At 33.1% G+C, this 26384-nt stretch overlaps 1 protein-coding gene across 2 annotated transcripts in view; it reads left to right on the top strand.

Moving 5' to 3' along the window:
- Positions 1-19770, top strand: part of dph1 (diphthamide biosynthesis 1) — an 89426-nt gene extending 69656 nt beyond the window's left edge. For both annotated transcript variants that reach the window (XM_042739596.1, XM_042739597.1), the window contains 3 exons: positions 7486-7564; positions 16568-16704; positions 19060-19770. In XM_042739596.1, the coding sequence (XP_042595530.1) occupies positions 7486-7564; positions 16568-16704; positions 19060-19138 (295 nt within the window). In that variant the 3' untranslated portion in view covers positions 19139-19770. The remainder of the gene's footprint in view (positions 1-7485; positions 7565-16567; positions 16705-19059) is intronic.
- The last annotated feature ends 6614 nt before the right edge of the window (positions 19771-26384 follow it).

Genomic DNA, 26384 nt, shown 5'->3' with positions numbered 1-26384 from the left:
AGGAAGACATTTCACAGCGTAACGTGAGCGTTGATTAATGCTGCACTGATGATGTATATGACGTCCTGGAGAAGATAAGATAAGGAACGGAGCTGCGGTCTGCCAGCAGTCGTCACCATAATGACAAGGTTAATCGAAATGTCCAGCGTTGAATTACCAGACCAGACAGAAGTGGATCTGAGTATGATTCCTGGAAGGGCTGCACAACTAATTGACAAATTAATTAATCACACGTGTACGTTGTGCGCAATGGAAAAACGTAAAAATCTATAGTAATGACAGTCAGTCCTAATGAGCAAGGTTTTCGCTTCTTTGAAAATGAGAGCTAGACATTCAGAAACGAGGCGATAATCATCATCAATAATTTGTAATTGTTTCAGATTCACTTTATTCTGATCCCGTTATTATCAACAAAGCACTGACTAGACAGCGTTGTTGATTATAATGAGACGGGAGCATCAAAACAGGACATAAAATTAGCATTTTAATGTAAATTCTGTTAATTGGAATTAATAATTATAGATACAATACCAAGGGAAATAATTGTCGGTTATTATTGTTGTTAGGTTGTGCAGTCGTAATAATTCAGTTGGATGTTTTGTAGCACGGAGGAGGCCTTTTGCACTGGTGTCGGTCCTGGAAATGTGGAAGCTAAACCAGCAGACCGCAGCACTTGAAAATACAATTCAACTTTAATACTGTAAGGTGTTTGTGGATCCTCTGGCTGGTGTGAAGTGTTTGATGTCAGCTAGGCGGGTCATTCCTGTTATGCAGTGCCTTTTGAACTATGTAACTTTTGAAAAATGAATATGCCTGTGTTGTCATATATGGAGGTGGGTAGACCAGGCATTCAGAAATATAGTATGCTCTTGGCAAGTTGATGCACTTAAAATTTTATTAATAAGCTATTTGCACGATGGCAAGAAATTCAACAGGATGCCTGATAGCATGAAAATATATACAAGTTTTAAAAAAAACAATGAAATGAATAAAATGAGTGTTGTATTAATCATCTTATGAAAATCTATGATTTTAGTGCTAATTCATCCACAGTGGATTCATCCACAAAATCTATTTAAACAGTGAAATTATTCAAATCTACCCAATTACCCTCAATTATTCAAATGTTTACTTGGTTATGATATTGTGATATATAGAAGGAACTAATATGGTTTCCTTTCTAAAAAGTAATTTGATATGTTTAACGTGAATTTATTTATTTATTGAAATATTTTGCCACATATAAATGTCTTTACTGGCATTTTCCTTCAATTTAATGCATCCTTGCTGAATAAAACTAATTGTCTCTTTCAAAAACAAATAAAATACTGACTCCAAACTTTTGAACAGTAGTGTACATTTTTTGGGCATGAAAATGTGCTGCATAAAAGGATTGGCCCAGGAGCCTGAAGCTGGGGTTCAGCAGAGATTCTAGAAAGAATTGTGAGGAGAATAACCTGTTTGCTATGAACTCTTCCTCTCGATGCTCTCAGCATCTTGCATTGAGCATTTTGTTTGAGAGGAGGCAGCCCAGGCAGACAGAGATATACATCCTGGGATGTCACTCCAGACAGGCCAAGATACCTGTTGGATGTTTGATCTTACCAGCGGTGCAAACCAGCGCATACACTGTACTGTACACTCTCTGTGAGCATGGATTTCAGATATACTCAGAAACTGTGAGAACTTGTGCAAGGCAGCCCTCACTGAAGAATCATGTTTCCATATGCACAGACACGAGACCATATCAGAATTACAGTGTGTATATATATATATATATATATATATATATATATATATATATATATATATATATATATATATATATATATATATATATATATATATATATATATATATATATATATATCACATTATGTAAACAAAACCTATATATGGTCAATATAAACATTTCTTAAATATGTTTTAGCTTGAAGTTAAGTAGCTTAGCATACTGCTTTGCAACATTAACATTAACAGCTAAATACAAAATGTTGTAGTGTGACAGGATTTTTGTTCAGATTTATAGACCGCTACATTTAATGGTCTAAGGGAGTAGTATTTTGTACAACACACCAGAACAGATTACCTTTTACACTAGTTTTATTCTAACTGATGTTTGCTATTAGCATTTGAGGATATCCCTGCTTAAAAAGAAGACAGCTAAAACCAATGTAAGCTGGTTTTAGCTGGGTTTTAACCACCCAGTTTTAGCTTTTTTTTCAGCAAGGTAAGGCAAAAACCTTTGATTAAGATCCAAGATTTCATTATCACACATTATTGTAACTACTTAAGACAAGATTTAGCTAACCTGCATTTCCTTGCTCACACATCTAAAATAAATCCAGATGCCTGTCTTTGGGAAAACTTCAGAAAGTTTCCTTCCAGCATTCACCGGCGCATATACGTGCCCTTTATTGTAAGCCTAATGTAATTACACATCTCTGTCAGCTTTAAGTGATGTTTGGAGGCACCGGTGCCTATTTGCCTGTGGATCGGAAAGGTTAATTGTGCTATTGTATGCTGCAGGTCGAGTGGCTAATTAAAATCCATTATTTCCACTCCGAGAGAGAGCCGACTGGGGCTGCTGCTCCCACCAGCATGAGGAAAACCCCCCCTGCAGTCACTGCAGACCTCCCGTTCCTCTTCCTCCTTCAATTAGACTCTTTGATGTGAAGTTTGGCACCCCCACCATCAGGCGACAGTTAGGGGATCAGTAGGAGCGTGCCCTCATCAGGTCTGCCTTCACATGCTGATGGGGCCATTTCAGCAGAAGCAAAACAGGCATCATTACACGTCTTTGACCTCTCCTCTTCTCCGCAAAGCAGAAGTGGATTGGGAGAATGGGCTTGATGCGGCCAGACGGAGGAGTGTGTCTCTACGCGTATGGCTCCCTGCAGCGAGGGCTGTCTCTGGCGAGGGGACAGATGCTGGCTCTGATAAGCCTGTAAATTGAATTTGGTGGCGTGCTGTGGTTCCCGATGCAGCCTCAACCCTCTTGCATATTTGAAATCCGATTCTGCTACAGATACTAAGTTCATAATTTGCATTTACCGCCCATTCCTTATTTCTCTCTCTGTCTGTGTGTGTCTGGAACGAGACTTCTGAGGAAGACTCCTGTTGCCTTTAGCTCTCTGCCTTTGCTTTTTGCAGCTTTCTGTTTTGTATGATTTTTTTTCTTGGGATTTCTCTAAATCTAGACCAGGTTGTTACCACACAGTGTTACCCAAGGAGGTCTATATTACCTTGTAGCTTATACATAGAAAGATAGATAGATGGATAGATGGATGATATACACAAACATGCTTTTTAAGAGACTGCTTAACTCTATCTGTCTGTCTGTCTGTCTGTCTGTCATCCTGTCATTCTGTCTATTGTTCTATCTTTGTTTATTTGTCTGTCTCACTGTAAAGGCTGTAAACCTTTAAGCTTTTAAAATTAAGAACTTGAATTAAGACCTTGTCAAGACAACATTAAAGTTTGTCTTGACAAACTTTACCTATCCAGGTATAATGAACTACAAAGCAAATTGTGTTCTGTCAGAATCTGTGTTCTGTCTTTTTTGAAAAAATCTGATGTCCAGATATTGAGGTTACAGGATCTACCAGCAGGGGTTACATATTCATGCTAACCAGCCAAACTTTGACCCTTCAGTGTCAGATGACCCTGTTATGCTGGGATCTGTGTGCACTGCCAAACATCACGTCAAAAACTGTGGTTGGTCCTTCACATGTCCATCAGGCAGCCCCTTCCTAGGGTGGTTTTTGGCCAGATTGAGGCAGAATATGGGTCAGACTTTATACTGATCAAACGTCTGGCACTGTGAAACTAACCAAATTCCCATACACAGCAGTCAAGTTACGCAGCTGTTGCATGAGTCTGTGACCAATTAAAACAAATGTGTCCATCGTTTAATCAGGTTTTTTTTTTTTTTTTTTTTTATTTTTTTTAAGAAATCTTGATCCAGGGAAAGGAATTCATTAATGTACTGCCATTCATTTATTTGCCTTAAGGGTGTGTGGATCATTTGGCGATGGGTAAACTGTACCATGATGCAACCCCCTGGAGCAAATAAGGATTAAGAGTCACGCTCAAGGCTGAGATTAGAGGGGTCATGAGGACCAGCTGCATTTGCAAACATCTTTGGATCAACTGTCAGACATTCAAACCAGCAACACTATGATTTGCATTATGGATCTTTTACTCACTAAGACATTCTTAACCCAGTTATAAGGGTTCCAAGTAAAGCTACAGTCAGACCTGCCAGACAATCCATATAAAATTTGCAGCTTCTTCAACCTCTATAAATCTTTAAATTTAGCTAATTTAAAAAAAATGAATAAATTAAAAATATACAGATTTTGTGTATGTTTATATATCATGTAGCCTACATATTATATGTGCATACATTTGTATATCATGTGTACTGTATATGTATATACACTGTATATATAAAGAGAGAGAGCCATGAAGTGTTGGGAAGGTTACTTTGGAAATGTAATAGTTTACAGATTACAAGTTACCCTATTCAAAATGTAATAAGTAGTGTAACTATTTCAATTACTTTAAAGTAATGTAACTGATTACATTTGATTACATTTATACATTCTAATCAATGTTTTCATCTGTTAATCATTTTCATACAATGTTAACATTACAGTAGTACTCAATACTGATTACTGTCAGACTTCTCAAAATCCTTCATCACTTGAATTAAGAGGATGTAAATTACATTTTAAAGCTCAGCCACCACAAAATCAGACTTAAGAACCTCTTTTTACTTTGTGATTGTTCTGAGGTTAAATACAGATTTAATATCATAATATATAGTTTAATATCTATGACACTGTTTTTGAAATCAAATCTTTGTATAGCTATGACAGGAAATAAGGGGAGAATTATGAAATAAACATGTCCTATTCTGTGTCCAAACTCCTGAAACATTGGTGTCTCATATTTTAGAGCAGTCAATTCAATTTGAGAAAGAAATCAGTTGTGTGTGTGTCTGTGTGTGTGTAAATATTCAGATGTAACCATTAAAATTTTCATAAGTAACTGTAATTTAATTACACATTTTTTCTCAGTAACTGTAACAGATTACAGTTATATTTATTTTGTAATTATGTAATTCCTTCACATGTAACTAGTTACTTTCCAACACTTGAGACATTTTATATAAATATATTTATATATTATGTGAAATTACTTTTTGTATGAGATGTACATCTTGCTTTTTTAATGCAACACTGCATGCTTTGTTAAAGCCCACTTAAAATACATTTATGCTGTCTTGTCGGTTTCCCAAGTATGGCGTTTAGGTGTGCGAAGCCCAGTAAATGTTCTCTTACTTAACATTAGGCATCGGAATACCCACAATTCCAGCTCCAGTGCTTCTGTATTCATAACACACATTCAAAAGACAAATGCAGTTTCTCTAGACACTCTCTCGCTCTGCCTGACAACGATCACTCATACTGTTCCTCATGTGACTCTCTGAGCCCCCCCTTACATCTCATGTCACCGTTATTCTTTTCTGTCCCTCCTTCTCTTTCTCTCTCGCTCTCTCTTATTCTTTCTCTCTGCCGCCCAGTCTGGCTGCTATGTAGGGTAGCTCCGTGGAGACTAGGGCATTGCAGTGCAGTTGTTTTTGCTCACCTACCCTTTCTTATTGCTGCCTCTTTCTCACCTCAAACCTCTTTCCTTTTTCCGCCTCCTCTCCCCACTCTTTCTTTATTTTATTTGACTCCATGCTTGTCTAAATAATAATGCTTTGCAGGGAAGCTTTAGGCCAGTGCAGATTTACTCTCATATTTACAGGAGAAAGCATCAGCACTGCACATCAATGCAGTTCATATTCACATTCACATTCTCCTGGCGAGCCAAGCTGTGCTCTGCTTTCTCAAGTCTATGTGTGTGTGTGGGGCTCGCTTTTCCTTCACATGTCTTGAATAGTATAAGGTAAATTTTATTCAGTGTTGCTGTTAACCAGTGTTATTTTTGTATCATTGAGATACTATCATAGTTTGTGTTCATATTTTGAATTTTTTTATTTATATATTTTTTGTTGTATTTCAGTCTTATTTATTTTACTGCATCAAGCAATTTTGACTTAAAATGAGAAATGTTGCCTTGGCAACTAGATGAAGAAAATTATTTAAGTTTTGTATTTTATTTCAGTTAACATTTACTTTATTTTGTTTAATTTAGCAAAAAAAAAAAAATATGGTTTTAGTTAACTAAAACAAAATAACATTTTTAACTAATGCTATTGAAAATCATTGCTAATCAGTAAATTGAAATAAATTTGAAATAAAATATAAATACTAGATGAAAAACTGAAAAAAAGCTTTAATGAAAATTATAAAGGTTTTCTTGGAAACAAATTGAAATAAATACTTAAACTAAAATAAAAATTTGATTATCGGCACCGATATTAAGCATTTTTATGGTTATCCGTGTTGATCATTTTCAAAACTGATTTGCCAATAAAATAATTTAAAAGCATTTAAAGAAAATGTTTTGTCAGAGCCCTTGTTATTCTTAATTTTGACATTGTTTCATTTTTACACCAGACATGTATATATCGGTTCAAAATATTGGTGATCAGCCTACTTGATCTGTAATAATCGGTATTGGCATCGGCCCTGAAGAACACATATTGGTTGACTCCTACTTCAAACTACATATAAATATTTAAAAGAAATAAAAAATAAAAATTAAAAAAGTACATTAAACAAGTTAAAATTAAAATTGTAGGAGTGCAAATAAAGCTAATTCAAATATGTATTATCTATTTATTTATTTGCATTATTATGAATATGAATGTATTTATATTTTTTATTTAAAAGTTAATTCAAAATACTAATAGCTACTATAATAGTACATAAATAATACTAAAATAACAGATTTTATTTCATTTTTAAGTATTCACAAATGGGTCACAGTGGTCAACTAGATTTTATTTATTTTATATTTATTTGAAAAATTAAATTTTGCACATCCTTAATTAAGGATTACAATATGCAAATTCCAGTGAACATAAAATTGTAATTTCATTTAATTAGACGCCTGGTCTTGTTGTGATTGATTCATCAGTGCACGTCATTCCAAATAAAAACAATTATATTCACACTTGTCCTTTAATCTCTTTATTCTGCTTTTATTTGTCTGATATCATTTTTTAAAACCTTGTCGTCAACCAGTCACAAATCAGTTATTTAGTTATCACAAAATTCCCCATGGAGACTTTATATTTCATTTTTTGATAACGTTTTATAACACACCCACTCTGTCTGTATCTTTTCACCCTGCCGAGACAACTTTTATCGATCCGATCATTTCCTCTTGAATAAAAAGCCCTATGTTTTGTTCTCACTCTGATATAATCACATATCTTAATGAAGTAAACTGGCTTGCAAACATTTTAATTTTCACTTCTATTGATTTAGTTTAACTTGGTTTCTCTTTACTCATCTTCCTTCATAGGTGGGTGCAGATCGCTTGTCCTCGCCTCTCCATTGACTGGGGAACGGCTTTCTCCAAACCCTTGCTGTCTCCATATGAGGTACACAAGTCTTGCATACATGCACACAGCACAATCCTCCATTTACTGTACTTGACTATGAACGCGAAGATAAAAAGACCCACGCAGACCTTAAGAATCCCCATCTCTTTTAACATAGGCCACACAGCTGTACTTTCCCTGCAGGTGTTCACCTCTGCCCCGTCAGTCAACATGCTGCCCGTCATGTTTGTCATGAATGTTTCTGGCCATGTCTGAGTGCCTTTGGGACATAAAGGCTGTGTATGCATTTGTGTGAACAACATGTGTATGTATTTGTGCTCGCAAACAAACATCTACGCACACACTTTAATGCTAGTGAAGGAGCAGGGTTTGTTTACCCACCGTCTACTCCTCAGAGACAGATGGGATGAGTCGGCCAGCTCAGGGTGGAACAGTAGCTCCTCCCAATGGCCGACTAACTGCAGCACCTCTCCAAATGTGTCTTTCTCTCTCTCTCATCACCAGAAGTGAGTGCGCATCTCGATTCATGTCATGCCAAAACAGGACTTAGCTAGAATAACACACCCAGCATTTTTCCTGGGATAGGTGTCTCAGTTAAATCCCTATTCCCCATTCCCAGATGCAAAACAGAAACATCTGGCGGATTTTTATCTGCAGATCTTATTAGGATGCCTGTTACTCTTCTTGCTTAGTCTATTCAGGAATATATACTATTTGTTGACTAATATTGGGTTTTCTGTGGCTGATACAAAAATCGATACTGATATCTGGAGATGAGGTTGTCCGATAGCTGATATAATCCTTATTTGTGTGTGAATTTGAAAGAAATTGATAGTTTTATTGAATAATATTTAATAATATTAAAACATTAAAAATGTAATGTAGTAAGTATATTTTCATAATGTACTTTACATGCAATGTTAAAAATGTTTTTATTTATGCAAGATAGATAGATTATATGCATGTATACTGTGTATATTTATCATGTATATATAAATACAAACACATGCATGTATATATTTAAGAAAAATATGTTGTTTATAAATTAAATATATTTGTATATAAGAATATAAATATATAAATGTATATGAATATATGTAAATATTTTCAAGAAATACTGTATGTGTGTATTTATATATACATAATATACACAGTACACATACATATATTATGTAAACAAAAACTTTTATTTTGGATGCGATTAATCGTTTGACAGCACTAATATATATAAATAAAAGCAAAGAAAATAAAACTCATTTATAAATATCATGTACTTTATATATATATATATATATATATATATATATATATATATAAAGTACATTGATATTTATAAATGAGTTTTATTTTCTTTGCTTTTATTTAATGAGTGTGCATTATATTTGTCACAAATGACAGTATATTGCATTACAAATAATAAAGAATAAAAAGAACTACTGTATTCTTTAAACATTATTTGTCAGCGAATTCTCAGCTTGCAGCAATGGCAGTGTTGCAGACTTTTACTGTATATTTAAACAATATCCACAACATCTCAAACTTAGAATCACCCATCCATAATAATAGTTCAAGCAGTTTCCACTATATTTTAAACTTAGATTCACCCATCCATAATAATAGTTTGGCATGCGTTATTTTTATGTTCTTTAGCCCGTCTACCATTTTCTGCTTATTTGCCAATGTCAGATGTGGCTTTTTCTTTGCCCTCTACCATTTTCTTGTCCTCTTGTGCCACATGGGCTGATGTGCTGTGCTTTTTTCAAGATCTCTCTCTGTCCTTATTTGATCCAGTTTGCTGGCTTTTTTCAAGACAGCAATTCATGAAATAGCCTTCATCTTTTAAAAGAACAACTGACAGATGAGTTTTCTACATATGTTTGTGTTTGGTCAGTTTTATAACCAAAATGTGATACTGCACAGTGAGTTTTTGCTTTTCACAGGTTATTAAGCAGGACAGCAATTTTCAACCCTATTAAAATGTTTCTTGAGTACCAATTAGCACATTAGAAGGACTTTCTTGGTAGACTCGAACGATGGCTGTAAAAAATTGGGCTTAACATATAAATATATATTTGTGTTCATATTATATAATAAACATATAAATAACATTATTTCAAACAGTAGGAATTTATAATATTACTATTTGTTTTGTAATTCATGTTTTATGTTATAATTTACTGTTTAAAAGTTTGGGTTCAGTAAGTGTAAGTAAAGGCTTTTATAATGGTTAAAAAAATCAGTTTCAGATAAATGTTCTATTCGGCACAACTTTTTTCAACATTGATAATAATAAGAAATGTTTCTTGAGCACTGAATCAGCATATTAAAATGATTTCTGAAGGATCATGTGACACTGAAGAAAATCGTTAAAATATTTCACAATAATACTCAAATAAATTCAGTGAAACAAATGCAGCATTTGTGAGCTTAAAAGATTTATTTATTTTTTTTTTTTTTTTAAGTCTTACCGACCACAAACTTGTGTTTGTATAACACATAATTGTAGTATATAATTTAGCGTTTTTTTTTTTTTTTTTTTTTTTTAAAGATCCTAAATATAAAACCTAAATTAATACAATGAATTTTCAGATGTGAGGATTTCTAGGTTTTGATTAGGACAGAAAGTTGTCCATTTCAATATAACTATTATTATTTGTATACATACATCATGTCCATAGTCCTAAAACATAATCAGATATTTTATGCAGTGCTTATTTAAAATTCACTATGTGCACTTTCCATTGACAATGCTGTTGACTTGCAGTATTTTGAAACTCCCGTGAGGGGTATCTTCTGTTTATCGGCCAAGCAGGCATGGTTATCTGCCGACGCCTCACAAAATGACTAAATATCAGCCTATTAATCATCCTGCACGATATATCGGTCTATAGCAACAATGTACCCACAGTACCAGGAGAAGCTCATTTGTGTTGAGTTTTTATGGCATCATATCTCTTAGTGAATAATGATAATGCTCAGTAGAGCCATATTGAAGCACTGTATAATCATATGTGGCTCTCATATTCTACGCGTCACCGTAATCCATTCTCATTGCTGCTTGGCCCACGCCGGAGCTCAGCGCATTTGGTGTCGTAGAAGCGTAGAGCAAATATGGCATTATGAGAATACATTAAAATGCAGCAATAACACGCTGATGTTTTGTGAAGGCTCAGCCCATAATAAAAGGGGTAACAGTGTTCCTGCCCAGCCGGTTTGCTTAAACATGGAGTTCATATTAAAGACTTTTCAGGAACTGCCACCTTAATGCATCTCTGCTTGTGTTTGCTTTTTCTGTGAAGTCAAGAAATGAGAGGATGTAAGGGAGTGTTAAGTGAAATATGACGAAAGAGAGAGAGGGCAGTCATTTTCAGTGTGTCTCATGATATATTTATAGTCAATATGACACACTTGCCTCTCATGTCAGTGCAGGGATTAGCAGGTGGCTTATGCACAGCTCTGATGAAAAGCCAGAGAAAGAGAGATGGATGTGCCAGGGTTAATAAGAACAGGATGGATGGAAGAAGAGAGAACGAATGACTAGTGTTGGCAGCATATCCAAAACAGATAAAAAGCTCATCCAAGATCTTATCTCATATTTTTTTTTTTTCTCTCATAATTTTCAACATCGCTAATGGACTGTATTCAACAGAAATTCATATATATGAATTTAATATTATTAAGATGAATTAACATCAGTGTTAATATATCATGTACAGCGCCATTCTTATTTTATTTTATTCTTTTATTTTTTAATAATATAAATATTTTAATAATATTCAGTATTTTGGATTAAATATTTATAGTTAATTTTTTTTCCATAAACAATTGTTAGTAGTTAAATAGTGCTTATTTATAAACTTCTTGACTTTTTGGTCCTTCCATAATTTCTTTTCTTCCATTTGTTTCATTTCCTAGTTTGAATATTGATTTATTATTTATTATTGTTGTTGTTATTATTCAAATTACTAACAATTAACAACATTTTTTTATAAGAAATATAGAAACAGAATTAGTGCCTATATATACATTTCTCGAATTTTTTATCCCTAAATGATTCCTATGTAATAACTACTAAATTAGAATTATATTTGTTATAATGTTTTTGATATATGTAAATATATATAAATGTACATATGTATGTATTTGTGTAATATGTGTGTGTGTGCTTGTGCTTGTTTATGCTACAGAGTAGGGACCAAATGTCCCCGCAAGGATAGTAAAACCTGAAATCTTTGACACGAGGGGCAAAAAAAAATATTTAAAATAGTAAATGATGTTAATCGGAAAGTGTAACAGTGCAAACAGGTTTTCTGTAAGTGGTAGGTTTAGGGTTAGGGGATAAAAAATATTGTTTAGTCAGTATAAAAGTAAAAGAAGTCTATGGAAAGTCCCCACAATTCATAGAAACAAATGTGTGTGTGTGTGTATGTACGTATGTATGTATGTATGTATGTAAGTATGTATGTGTATATATATATATATATATATATATATATATATATATATATATATATATATATATATTAGGGCTGTCAACGTTAATGCATGCGATTAATTCAAAACCTTTAACACGTTAAAATAGTTAAATGCAATTAACGCAAAATTACTAAAACACAATTTCTATTGTAAAGTTTTTTTTTTCCCGATTTCGCTTCTCTTTTTGCAATCAAATCATTTTAAGCCACTAAACTCCGGGAAAGTTTTCAGTCCAGTGATCCAGCAAACGAATCCGTTCAATCAGTCAGTCCAAAACAGGGCTAATGTAAATAAAACCAGGCTGATTACATAAGAGATGGTGGAGAGAATAGATATTCACGTTGCGTTTTCAGTGAATTATTAATTCTGTTGTGTTTTGCTTTAAAACACAAGCTCTGTGATTGTTTCTGAAGAGCGCAAGAGCTCACTCACGTAGGGCTGGACGATATGGCCAAAATTTATATCACGATATATTTCTTAATTTTGGTCGATACGATATAATTCCGATATCGATATGAACACTATAAAAAGCCTCATAAAAACTGCCAAGAACACCCACAACAGATGTCTGTGTATATAAATTTATGAAAAATGAATTTGCCAAGTCTGACACCTCATTTAAAACCATTTAATATTTTTGAAAAAAAAAAAAACATTCTTTTTTGTATTTAGCCTTCATACAAACAATAAATGTGAAATCACTGTCAAATAATCATTTCAGACTCACCTAATTAAAATTAATTTCTTTAACTTCAAACTGTAGGCTAATATATACTACCAGTCAAAAGCTTTTGAACAGTAAGATTTTTAATGTTTTTTAAAAAATTCTCTTCTGATCACCAAGCCTGCATTTATTTGATCCAAAATACAGTAAGAAAAAAGTAACATTTTGAAATATTTTTTACTATTTAAAATAACTGTTTTATATTTGGAAATATTTTAAAATATAATTTATTCCTGTGATTTCAAAGCTATATTTTTAGCATCATTACTCTGATTACATGATCCTTCAGAAATCATTCTTATATTCTGATTTGCTGCTCAAAAATAATTTGTTGAAATCAGCTGAGTAGAATTTTTTTCAGGTTTCTTGATGAATAGAAAGTTCAGAAGAAGAACATTTATTTGAAATAGAAATATTTTGTAACTTTATATATGTCTTTATCATCACTTTTGATCAATTTAAAGCATCTCTGCTAAATAAAAAAAATTCTATAATTTCTTTCCAAAAGAAAGAAAGAAATCATGCTGACTCAAAGCTTTTGAATGGAATAGTGTAATCAAATCAAATGTAATCAAAATGTAATGTTACAAAAGCTTTATGTTTCAGATAAATGCTGATCTTTGGATCTTTCTATTCATCAAAGAATCCTGAAAAAAAGTACTCAACTCTCTTAAATATTGATAATCAGCAAATCAGCATAATAGAATGATTTCTGAAGATCATGTCAAGACTGGAGTAATGATGCTGAAAATTCAGCTTTGATCACAGGAATAAATTACATTTTAAAATAAAAGTTATTTTAAATAGTAAAAATATTTCAAAATTTAACTGTTTTTGCAGTGCTTTGGATATAGATTGAAACAAATGTGCTTTAGTCAGTATAAAGAGTATGAAGAGTGCTCTTGAGTTGCTGCAGGAAAAAAAAAAAGGCATGTTGCTGGAGCCGGGCTTAAATGCAAACTGATTGTCTGCCAGCAGGAGGCGCTTTGAGAGTGGTAGACCCAGCGGTTTCTCCAGTAACGGCTATAATCAAACCATCAGCGCTTATGAACGCTTCTTTATCAGATAAAATGAAAATGCCATCGACACTTTTCTGAAAACAGTCGGTTCCCTTCAGAGATACATTCATATAAAACACCCGCGACGTGTTTTGATTTTGAAACGTGCAGTGCTCATATTTATTCAACGAAGTCAAATGCCACAAATAAATCAATGTATGGGAAACACTGGTATATCGAAATATCGGAAATGTGTTTAAAAACCATATCACCGTTATTGAAATTTTTTTTATCGCGATACAAATTGATATTGAATTATTGTCCAGCCCTACACTCACGTGTCGCGCAGTGTGAGATACAGACTGAACGTAACATCAAAACATCCCACCACTGTATGATATGCAAACTACATTTTCTCGGCTGGGTAAATCAAACCAGCTTCTTTGATGTTTGAGTTTTGATGGTTGAGGATTGCAATCAAGGTAAAGACGATTGCGGTGACGTACAGGAGTCATAAGCATGCGTGAGTCTGATGCACCGTTTGTGCGCTCTTGATGCACAGATCATATGTTGTATTCATGCACAGACACATTTCAGTATATTCACGTTGTTTCCACACACATTCAGGATAATGTTGGTTTGTTGGTTTTGATTGCTTCTATTGCCCTCATTTGTAAGTAGCTTTGGATAATAGTGTCTGCTAAATGACAAAATTTAAATAGAATGCAAATGTAAATAACAAAACTAAATTGAAATTTTAAAACAAGCCCCAAATCCAATAAATAAGTAGCACAAATAAAATAAATCTTTTCATATAAACAAAATAAGGCTTTGTCTGTGCTAATCTTTCCATTTAAAATTAGAGGCAACCACTGCATTTTAATCATGATCCAAACAAAGATTAGCAGTTTTTAATTTAAATTGGATTGTGTAATTTAGTAATTTTGAAGCAAAAACAGAATGGTTTGACTTCAGTTTAGTGAAACTATACATAAAAATATCTGCATGAAACAGCAGATGAGATGAATAAGACGCCGATTCACTCTCTGCCAGCAGGTGGTGCTTAAACCATTTCCTTGGTTTCAGCTGTAAACGAAGCAGCTCTGCACTTATGAACTTTAGTATGCATTATACAGAGGCAAGATGAACAGAAAAAATACCATATAAACTTTTCTAAAGACAGTAAGTTCCCCTCAGACATAGTCATATAAACTCCTACCCCTAAATGAATCGCGATTTTTTTTTTTTTAGCATCTCAACTGATTTGAATCGTCATATATTTGAATCAATTTTCAACCAGCTTGCGATTAATCGTTACATCCCTAATCTTTTGGTTTACTTTGTTGGATGATAGTAAATAATGACAAAATTAACATATTAAGCAAGATAAATGGTATGTGCTTATTTTCATGATAAGTGTGCGATAAATCGCGATTAATCACAGAAACCAGGTGTGATTATTTGCGATTAAAATATGTAATCTATTGACAGCCCTAATACATATTTAAAAACAATATATATATATATATATATATATATATATATATATATATATATATATTATATATATATATAATTATTATATTTATTTATATTGTTTTATTAATAATTAGTTATATTTGTGTTAATGTGATATAATATATTTAAAATAAAATTTATATTTATTTAGTTTTCTACAAAATTAATAGTGAAATAGTGCCTATGTATAAATAGTTTTATTTTTTGGTCTTTACATACTTCTACTTCCACTTGTGTTATGTTTGGCTTTAACTATTATTTTAAAATATTAATAATAAAATGTGAGTCAGTCTGACCAAAAGAATATTAAAAAAAAAAAAAAAAAATATATATATATATATATATATATATATATATATATATATTTATATAATATATAATTTATTTCTTTTGGTCAGACAGATAGAATATGTTATTCATCATATATATAGATGTTATATATATATATATATATATATATATATATATATAGATAGATAGATAGATAGATAGATATAAAATAACATTTCTATGTAGGGTTAATGAGAGTCTAAATTATTAAATACATAGCCTGCTATATTTCAAAAGCTTCCATTTTCACAGAAAAACATTCAGACGAGAGCTTCTCAACTGTCGCTTTTCCAGTCAATAAAAGCAAGTGACTGTAGCATTAGGTTTTGAAGGGTATTTAAGAGAGATTTATGAAGAAGCGTTTGTTTGTGAGGAATTGTAGTATTGTCAGCGGAGAGAGACAGTCCTTCACCAGAGGCGGGGGCGTTTGTCATTTCTCCCGCGGTATTAGAGCTGTACGTTACAGCGCATCTCGCTTGTGAAGTGGGTATATGTGCCCACGGGTGGAGACGAACACGGCGCATTGATTATTCATATAAGCAGCTCAGTCTGACGGGTGAGATCCTGCCGGAGTTTATGTAATATAGCCACATGCACGAGGAACTCCTGCATTCCTCTGGAGGCCCGCTAATGTATTCGTCTGCATTTGTAGGTCACATGGAACAGCACGGATCTCACCTCGACTCAGAGGCTCCGTTCGGTTCATTTCGCCAGTGGGGGAAGATCTTTGTGCATTGTTAATACATAGAGCCATCCGGGAGATGGTATGCTGTGTAAGAGTCAGGTGACTTGCCCTCTTAGACGAGAAGCACCGTGTTTGACTAGAGCTCCCTTGATATCCGATTGCGCTCATAGCTGATGTGTGTATCGACCCGTCAGCGGTTGGCAGCCCTGCCATGTTGTTTTCTCAAGATTCTTGCTGTTCCTCTGGCTTGCAGCTACAGTGTTTGATGCTGCAGTCTGATGTCTTTAATTAAAAATCCCTCTCTCTTTCAGGCAGCAGTAGCGCTGCAGCAGGTGGGATGGCAGGAGGTGTATCCTATGGATTTCTATTCCAATCAGAGCCTGGGGGCCTGGACTCCTAATCATTCAGACAACCAACCAAAAAGGCCTTCTCGCAAACCTATACAGGTGTGTATATACAGAGTTTTCTGTAATATTTGCAGAGATAATATGTGACCATGGACCACAAAACCAGTCATAAGGATCCATTTTTTTTAAAATTGAATAAATAAGCTGAATAAATAAGCTTTCCATTGGTGTATGGTTTGTTAGGATAGGACAATATTTGACTGAGATACATCTATATTGTTCAATAAAAAAATGTAAATTATAATATAATATATATATATATATATATATATATATATATATATATATATATATATATGCACGTATTTACCACATACATTGAAATTCACTTTCTGTAATGCCGAAGTAATGTGCTTTTAGATAGTGTTAACTAGTTTTAAAAATATGATAAATAAATATGCTCTTATTTTCATAGTTACATCTATATGCTGTATGTTTGAGAACCATTGAGCTTAAGATATAGTCCCTGATGCTGAGCTGTGCTGTACTGAAAATTATATCACAGTGCCACCTAGTGATGAAGTGCTAACAGAATCTGGGCATCTGTTCTTGCACTAAAACACCCCTTCATCTTGTGTACATGTGTACTTATGGGAGTGATCTTTGGTGTTATTAGTTTCTCAAGGCCTGTATGGCTCATCAGTGAGAAGCAGCAGCAAGTGTGAAATATTCCTGTCTTAAAATACTGAAGGGTCAGTGTTAATAGGAATATTCAGCATCGTGCTGGTTTGTTAATAAGCTTTATGTTGGAAAAACTGATGTCAGTGTTGATATTTTCTATATTAGATAGTCTGACACAGTTCTTAAAGGGATAGTTCACCTAAAAATGAAAATTCTGTCATTTATTACTCACCCTCATGTCATTCCAAAGCCGTAAGACCTTTGTTCATCTTCGGAACACAAATTATGATATTTTTGATGAAATCCGAGAGCTTTCTGATCCTGCATATATAGGTAACACAACTACCACATTCAGGGACCAGAAAGGTAGTTAGTACTTTGTTAAAATAGTGACACAGTGACATTAAACCATATAAGCATGGTAATGAGGACCATGGTTTATTTGTTGTGACCACCATCTTACTAATAGTAGTCAGCTGAACTCTGGATTTCATGAACTGTAGTAAATTTCATTCGGGCAAAGATAATTTAACAGAATAGCTTTAATAGCTTCTTTCTCTTTAAATTTTAGGTCGAATTCATTTTAATTGAGGCAAAATGTTAATTCAATAAGAGCCTGATTAAAGATAATTATCAGTGTCTTATATAAATTAGGTGTTAACTATTTACAAACGTTAAAGTTCTTAAAGGGATAGTTCACCCAAAAATTAAACTGTCATCATTTACTTACCATCATGTCTTTCCAAACATGTATGCATTTCTTTCTTCTGACATAAAAGAAGATAATTTGAAAGGAATTCAAGAACTTTTTGTCCATACAGTAGAAATCAAGGGTATCCAAAATGGTTTGGTAACATTCTACAAAATATCTTCTTTTGTGTTCCACATAAGAAAGTAAGTCATACAGGTTTGGAATGACGTGAGAGTGAAGAAATGGTGACAGAATTTAATAGCAGTAAATTTTCTGCATTCTAGCTCAAAATCATTGCTTTACTGTCAAGTACCTTTATATATGACAGATTGAAATTGAATTAAGTTTGTTGCATTTGCTGGGAATTATGTAATATCTATCATTATTTATTTCTGTCCTGTTTTATTTATTCATTTATTTACTATAACCCAGCAAAACATGCACAAGGAACTTGGGTGCCAGATTGGCTGGATTTGTCCAGTGCCGAATCTTAACCCTAGTCTAGCCCTGTCTCACATCATCCTTCAGAAAACATTTATTATTATCGATGTTAAAAACATTGAAACCATGACACTGTTGTTGGTGGTTTTTTTTTGTTTGTTTGTTTTTTTTTTTTAATTCTGTGATGAATAGAAAGTTCAAAAGAGCAGCATTTATTTGAAATGTTATAAATGTAATATTACATATACATATAACATTGTAATATTATAAATGTCTTTACTGTCACCTTTGACCAATTTAATGCATCCTTGTTGATTACAAGTATTCATTTCCATTGTTAAAAATAATAATAATTTACAAACCCCAAACTTTTAAATGATAGTTTTATTTATTCACTTATTTATATAATGTGAGTGTGTACGTGTGTTTTAAACTTGCAATAATTAGTGACAGATAAATTAACAATGTCCTTTATTTTCCTGATCTTTGAAAATCAGTGCAAAACACTAATGTGATTAGTTGTGCAAAGTGCGCCAATACAACAGAAACAAAAAACTCTGAGTTTTTAAATCCGCATAGCGCAGTGACCTTCTGGTTTGTAGTTTGCTTGGACTTCCAGTTATCTCTCTTTGTCTTCCCACAGGGCGGGTTCAGATGCCGGTCAGCAGGTGAGGAGCTGTGGCCGTGAACAGAGCGCCTCCTGTGGCTGCCAGCCAGAATAGCACAGCACGGCTAACCACAGATCACTGTGGACATCTGCAGGAGACAAGCGAGCCAATCAGATCTCACTATTGACATCAGCGGTTGACAGGAGACAGTGAGGGAGAGAAAAATGCAAGTGAGAGAGAAAGAATAAGTGTGTGTGTGAGAGAAAGACACAAAAATGTGAGGGTGTGTGTGTGTGTGTGTGTGTGTGTGTGTGTGTGTGTGTGTGTGTGTGTGTGTGTGTGTGTGTGTGTGTGTGTGTGTGTGTTGTGCACTGACATGTCACTGGTATGTGTGAGACAGAGATAATCCGTTGAAAAAGAAACGCTGACCCTGAATGCACAATGTTTCGTCTTGCGGTGAGTGGGTGGTTTTAGTTTAACGTAATCATCTTGTCCCTCGCTTAGAAAGGAGCTGCCAGCCACTTTGCATAAGTGACCTTCATCCTTTCAAAATTACAGCGGGAAATGAGAGCGTGTTCAGAATTATTCTTCTGCAGAGGAAGATAATACTCAATCTGAATTCCAACTCTGACATTTTTATTTCCCATTATGCCGGGATGAGAGGTTCTCCAACAGAAAGGAGCTCTTTGAATGTTTTGTACAGGATGTGTTTAAGTTACGCACAAAATAAAATTAAATGTTTACCATTTGCTGTCAGACTTTGATTAACTGCTGCTGTGTGAATGCCAGTATATATTTTGTCTTTTGTAATCAATGAACAATGAAATCCAGGATAAGTCAGCGGTCAACTGAAACACATGGAGCCAATTTCCCTGAAGCGGATAAGGCAGAGTCTTGGACGAACTTTGGCTGTCAGTAGTGATTATTCATAGTGAAGTCTTTTATAGTCTGAGACTAAACATGATCTGTGTCCAGGAAAGCAGCCATGTTTCTGTGAATCTGGCATTGAAGATGCTGACTCTGTGTAAGACTGTCAGAACAGGCCTCTGTCAAACTAGTTTAACCCTTTTATTTGTCTTCTCTTGTTAATCGATCTCCTTTATTATTTCTTAAGAAAAGATGCTATGAATAAAATATGTGGTTTTTGTTTAGTCTGTCTCTTTAAAATCAAAATAAGATATTTGTAAATGGATTATACAAGGAAGGATTTACTTCTATTATCTTAGGCCCACTTTTAGGTAAGTGTAATTATTATGAATGTAATTAGGAATTATTAGTAGTTTTAATATTTATTGGTTGATATTTTATTACAATAATAATCATCACCATCATATGAATGATAATAACAGTGATTATTACTATAAATCAGTCCAACATTTGTGGAATAATAATTGTTAAGAATATAATTAGGAATATTTACTATTTATTAGTTACTACAATTAACAACAAGAACAATAATAATAAAATAATTCTAAAATATAAATAATGTAGTGAATAAATATTATTATCAATTAGTCCAAAATAATTAATAGGAATAATTGTTATTTTTACTATTTTACTATATTTATTATTATTATTAAGTTAAGCCTACTTTACATAATTATAATTATTAGGAATATAATAAGGAATAATTATTTTTTACTATTGGTTGTTCTTTTGATTACAGTAATAATAATACATAAAGTAAAATAGTAAAAAATAACATTTATTGCTGTTAATCATTTTGGACTTCTTGATGATAATATTTATTCAATAATAATAATAATTATTATTATTAATATTATTATTTTAAATCAGTCCAACAATTATGGAATAATAATTATTAAGAATATAATTAGCAATTATTATTTATAGTTATTAATCTCTAATAACAATACTAGTAAAATGATTATATATATATATATATAATATATATATATATATATATATATATATATAAGATATATATATATATATATATATATATATATATATATGTATATATATATATATATAATATATAAATATATCTATATATATAATATATATAGAGCTATATGTATGTATGTATTTATTTCGGGCAGGCAGGCCTCTCTCTGTATCAGTATGTAAATGTTGTTTATAAATGTTCATTTTATTTGATTACTTGTGTATTAAATACAGCTTTTCAGTATTTCTTCAGGTAAGGTTTTCCTATTTATCAGTGTCCACTAGGTGATGCTGTCTGCCTGATCATACAGCCAGTGTTACCTGATAGTCCAGCCAATGCTTCTTTGCTGTTGCTGATTGATTTATTGCTTTATTTTGCATGGCAGTGTATGAGAACCCAATGTGCTTTAGTTGCTGGTGTGGCGATCACTTCCAGATGTGATGAGGACATCTCTCATCCACACACACCCTCACACATTTCTGTGGCTGTAGGCATTCATTTCCTGTCTCATGGGAAGGGCACGAGAATTGACAGGATGAGCGGAGAGATGCTCGGATTTCTCTGTCTCTCTGCCAATGCATGCATGCTGAGCTCATGAGGACTAGCAAAAGTTCATCAAGAATCTCATGATGTTTACCATATGTGCATCTGTTCCTCAGAAGACAAGCCTTCTTGAGAAAATTTGCACAAATTATCTGCTTTTTCATTTTGTTCTTTTGTATTTTTTTTTTTTTGAATGTATGCATGTTTTACCCTTTAGATGTTAAGGTTTAATATGTTTGTATATAAAAGTATTATGGTGGCACCATGGTCTAGTGATTATGATACTTTAAAGCAATCCATGCTGCTAAATGAGCACCATATTCACATATCATGGAATGTATATATTCCAAGGTTACATCTCCTAAAAAACATAGTAATATCATGCTACTTTTTAGGTGTGTACCAGTATGAACATTTTAGCCAATACAGTAATTACAGAAATGCATTTAGCTTCTGTATTATTTATTGTATTTTCTATTTAAATAAACTAAGTTAATAATATAATAAATATAATAATAATTATTCATATATATATATATATATATATATATACATATATATACATGTGTGTGTGTGTGTGTGTGTGCTGTGTATTTATATTATTATTTACTATTTAAATGGAAAATATATGAAGAATGTAGAAACTATATAGTTACTCATATGTACTATAGTAATAATTTAGTGTAGTTATGATTATTAATATAATTTATTAGCTAATTTTTAAAAACAGTATATTTAGAGAGCAATATAATTTTTTTAAATACATTCCTTTTTATTAGTAGTAGTAGTAGTAATAGTAGAAGTAGTTTCTTTCTTTAAATGATAAATATAAGAAAATATTTTGTATAACTCTGATTAATTAAACATTTTATTAAAATCAATTATTTTAATTGAAACTATTTCAAACACATTGGCACTTTTTACTTAACAGACTGATACTAATAACATTAAAAAGACACATTTATTGTTAAATACCAATATGACCACCAATATTTCATGCAGAAATAAGTCTCAGAAGTCTCTAGAAAAAAAGCATCTATATATCAAAAACTTTCGCCCACAAAAATATCACACACTGCCCATATTACACTTCCAACAAACAGACAGAAAATAAATGTAACAATGGAAAAATTATGGTTTTTATAAAAGCTGTGACTCATATAAAACAAATCTTTTTTTCTTCTTTTTTATTATTATTTTTTTTAATCCAGCCTATGCTTAGCCTATGAAAGGCCATATATTGTATCTTGGCAGAGTGTGTTTTTATTGTGCAGTATGCGTGTTTGTGTGCATCTGTATCTGAGCTTTTGTCTCTGTTGTGATCGAATCCGAGTGGGAGCGGGCCGTTTTCGTCAAGTGCCTGGCAAAGTGTTTATCTTCCTGCTACAGGAAACGCTGAGTCACCTCCATCATGTTTCAGAGCTTTATTGTCTTGTTCGCTTCCATTTTCTCAATTTCCCTCTTTTGTGTACCATCTATGTCCTAATTGTATACTCATCTTCACACACTTCACCCACCCACAAACAAGGACAAAATGGATCTATTAACCGGATCTCTATCAGACAATGCAGTGGCCACAAGGAACAGAAGTAACAGGGTTTATTTTAGTGTTCTCAGCAGGGACCTCATATACACTCCTTACCTGCCGGCCACCTGACTACAGACCCGCTGAACATCAGCTCCGCACCATATTCACACTTCATCTCATTTCATCTGCACTCCATACACATTAGGTTATCGCTTAAGCCATTAAGACCACTTTCCTGGAATCAGACGTATCCATGTCCTTGGCAATAAAGGATTCCCTTGGGAATCATTATTTGCAGCATTATTTAATTAGAAGCAAGACTTGATTTGCATCTTACATGTACAGCAATAGTAAAGCAGAAAATACATAAAATCTCAGTGAAAGAAATTATTGAATATCTGAATGTAAGCCATACTAATTTGATGTCTTCACTGCTTTTATTTGTGTGTGTGTGTGTGTGTGTGTGTGTGTGTGTGTGTGTGTGTGTGTGTGTGTGTGTGTGTGTGTGTGAGTGTGTGTGAGAGAGAGAGAGAAAATCAGCTGCCGCACTGAAAAAACAAATTATTTCAATCAAAAAGATTTGTTACATTTCTACAACTAAAACCTTTTTTGTTGTTGTTATTCCTTTTACAATATAAATGAAAATTTATATTAGTTTTAATATGACAATACAAGTAATTCCAGTTTTTAAAAGTATGGCGTTTTAATGACAATAAGCTATGTGAATTGTTTTTTTTTTGTTTGTTTTTTAGATAATATTTCATTGTTTTAATCCAACAAACAATACTTTGTGTGGGTAACATTGTGCAGTCAGTAAATGTTAATTAGCCTTTTAGAAGTAAAATGTCAAACTCAATTAACTTTAATTTGTGATTTTACTAGCTGTATTATAATGGTGGTTATCAGTATTTGATGTAGTTTCAGTAGGTTGGAATATTAAATGTAGGCCTACATATATTAGTTAGTGATAGGCCTACATAAAGTTATGAACTACAAAATATGTGGTGCTGTAATAGGTGAAACATTGTTTTATATTTTTTACAATGTAAAAAAGAGAAAACAAATTATACCTGCTATAGTAAGAGGACCAAAAGTGACTGAAATGACAATCTAGTTAAGAGTGAAATTAAATGTGAGATTGGATTTTGTGATCTGAAGCCTCAGGTTATCGTTTCAGTGAAACTATAATCTGCTAAAGTGAATCATATAGAACGGAAATGAGGGAAGCTGGGGATGTACAAAAAATGAAGATAAATGAAAATGAACTGTGAAAGTGAGGGAGAAATATCAAGTGTTGAAAGGAGATGAGTAATTATGTGTGGGAGGTCAGTCTGTCCTGTATGATACGGCCAAAAACACCTCTACACAATCCAACAAACAATACTACAATTGATTCTTACCACCACTGGCTTCTGTTTTCCTCTAACGTCTTCCTTTACATTATTACCGGCTATTAGTCTCTTGGAGATACCAGCTGGAAATCATGCGTTTTTCTATTAGCAATCCTTCTTGAAGTGCTTTGCTTTTGAAGGACAGTCCAATTAGTGCGTCCTTGTGTGGTTGTGATTTGGCTGTTTTCTCTCAGACATACTTTGAAAATCTGTTCGACACGTGACGATGACTGTATCTGCACGAGAAAAAGTACTGCATGCAAACAGAATACATTACCTTTACTGTAGCTCACGTTAGTTGAAAAAAACCTGTAAGATTTTTTTAATATGTACTGTAATGTATTAGTGATTTGACTAAACTTTTAAACTTACTTTTTTATATCGGTTAATCTGAGTCAATACAGCTACAACTAATTCTGCTTAAATTAATTTTTCCTTTCAAGGGTACAGAATAAGTAAACCTAGTAATCTCAAACCATATTTTTTTATTTTTATTTCACTAAAATGCCTTTGCTGAATTTACTTAAATATATTAATGAAAAAGCCTATGGCCATTCACTCCAGACTTAATATGCAGATTCACAGACGCTCACTCTCTTTGATTGACTTTAATTAATTGACTTAACAGAGAAGCACAGGCTATACATATCAAAACCAGTTACAATTATTTAGTTAATATTAAAAGTAGTGACATGAATTAGACCAAATTGCTGCTTGTTTTTTTTTTCTATTTTCTTTTTTCTTTCTTTTTTTATTAAATGCTAGGGAACAATTTTGTAAGATGATTCACATTTATTTATGAAGCACATTAAAAAGCTCAGGGTTTTGTGTGTACTGTATGTGAATGTGTGTTTGTGTGTGTTTCATAAACTAAATGGCTTTAAAAAAATAAAATGTTCTCATAAACTGGTTTCTTCAAAACACATTAGGGGATAGAACCATGACTCATATAAAAAATGGTTGTCTGTGGAGGTCTCAGAAAAACGGGATACGTGTGTGTGTGTGTGTGTGTGTGTGTGTGTGTGTGTGTGTGTGTGTGTGTGTGTGTGTGCACGCACTTGTACAGCTATCTATGTGAGGGCCGGTTTGAGTTTTAGTTCATCGGAGTGAGGAAAGTCTTGTAAAGTGAGGACATTTTGGCCAGTCCTCATTTTCTTAGAGCCCTTTAAAGGCCTGTTTGAGGGTCAAGACTTGGTTTAAGGGGTCAGGTTATGATTGGGTAAAGGGTAGGTTTAGGGTAAGGGTTTGGGAGAGGCACTCAGTTCTGATGGGTAGGTTTGGGGTAAGGAGCTAGAGATTGCATTGTGTCAATTTATGTCCTCACAAAGATAGCTATACAGAGTTGTGTGTGTGCGTGCGTTTACAAACCACTTCCCTACCATTAAAAAAAAAGAACTGGGTGGGTGGATGGATGGATGTTCTAGAGCATCATGTTGACATTTGCTTCACAAGGAGTCATTGATTTACAAACCACTTCCCTACCTGTACAAATTAATCACTTGATTTTGCATTAACAGAAGAGATCGTCATTGAATTATGAAATTATTTATTATAACCATGTATTTTATACATTGTACTATAGTTCTTAAAAAAACATATAACCAATTCAGTTGCATTAAAAACATAATATACATTGTTCATATGAAAATGAAAAATAGACAATATACATTCAGATAACGTGGTTATGGCCAATATTAATACAGTATGTAAGTGCTTGATATACAGTATGTAATATTGTTTAATTTTGTCAAATGTAATATTGTTTTAGTAAAGGTAGAGGTCTGATAATTGGCCTCAAGCTAAATCTCAATGCATTAGTTACTTAAATAATCTCTGACCAACAGCACACTTTACAGCAGAAACGGGCAACTCAACTCTGCTCCTGGAAGGCCACTGTATGTGTGTGTGTGTGTGTATATATATATCAAAGATTTTTGGAGTACGTTTTATGAGAAAATTGCTATTTCACTTTTTCTACTTCAGAATGAC

The sequence above is a fragment of the Cyprinus carpio genome, chromosome B15, assembly GCF_018340385.1.
Source record: "Cyprinus carpio isolate SPL01 chromosome B15, ASM1834038v1, whole genome shotgun sequence".
In the NCBI taxonomy this organism is placed as follows: domain Eukaryota; kingdom Metazoa; phylum Chordata; class Actinopteri; order Cypriniformes; family Cyprinidae; genus Cyprinus; species Cyprinus carpio.
The sequence above is the reverse complement of the archived record's forward strand: the minus strand, read 5'-3'. Positions and strand labels throughout refer to the sequence as shown.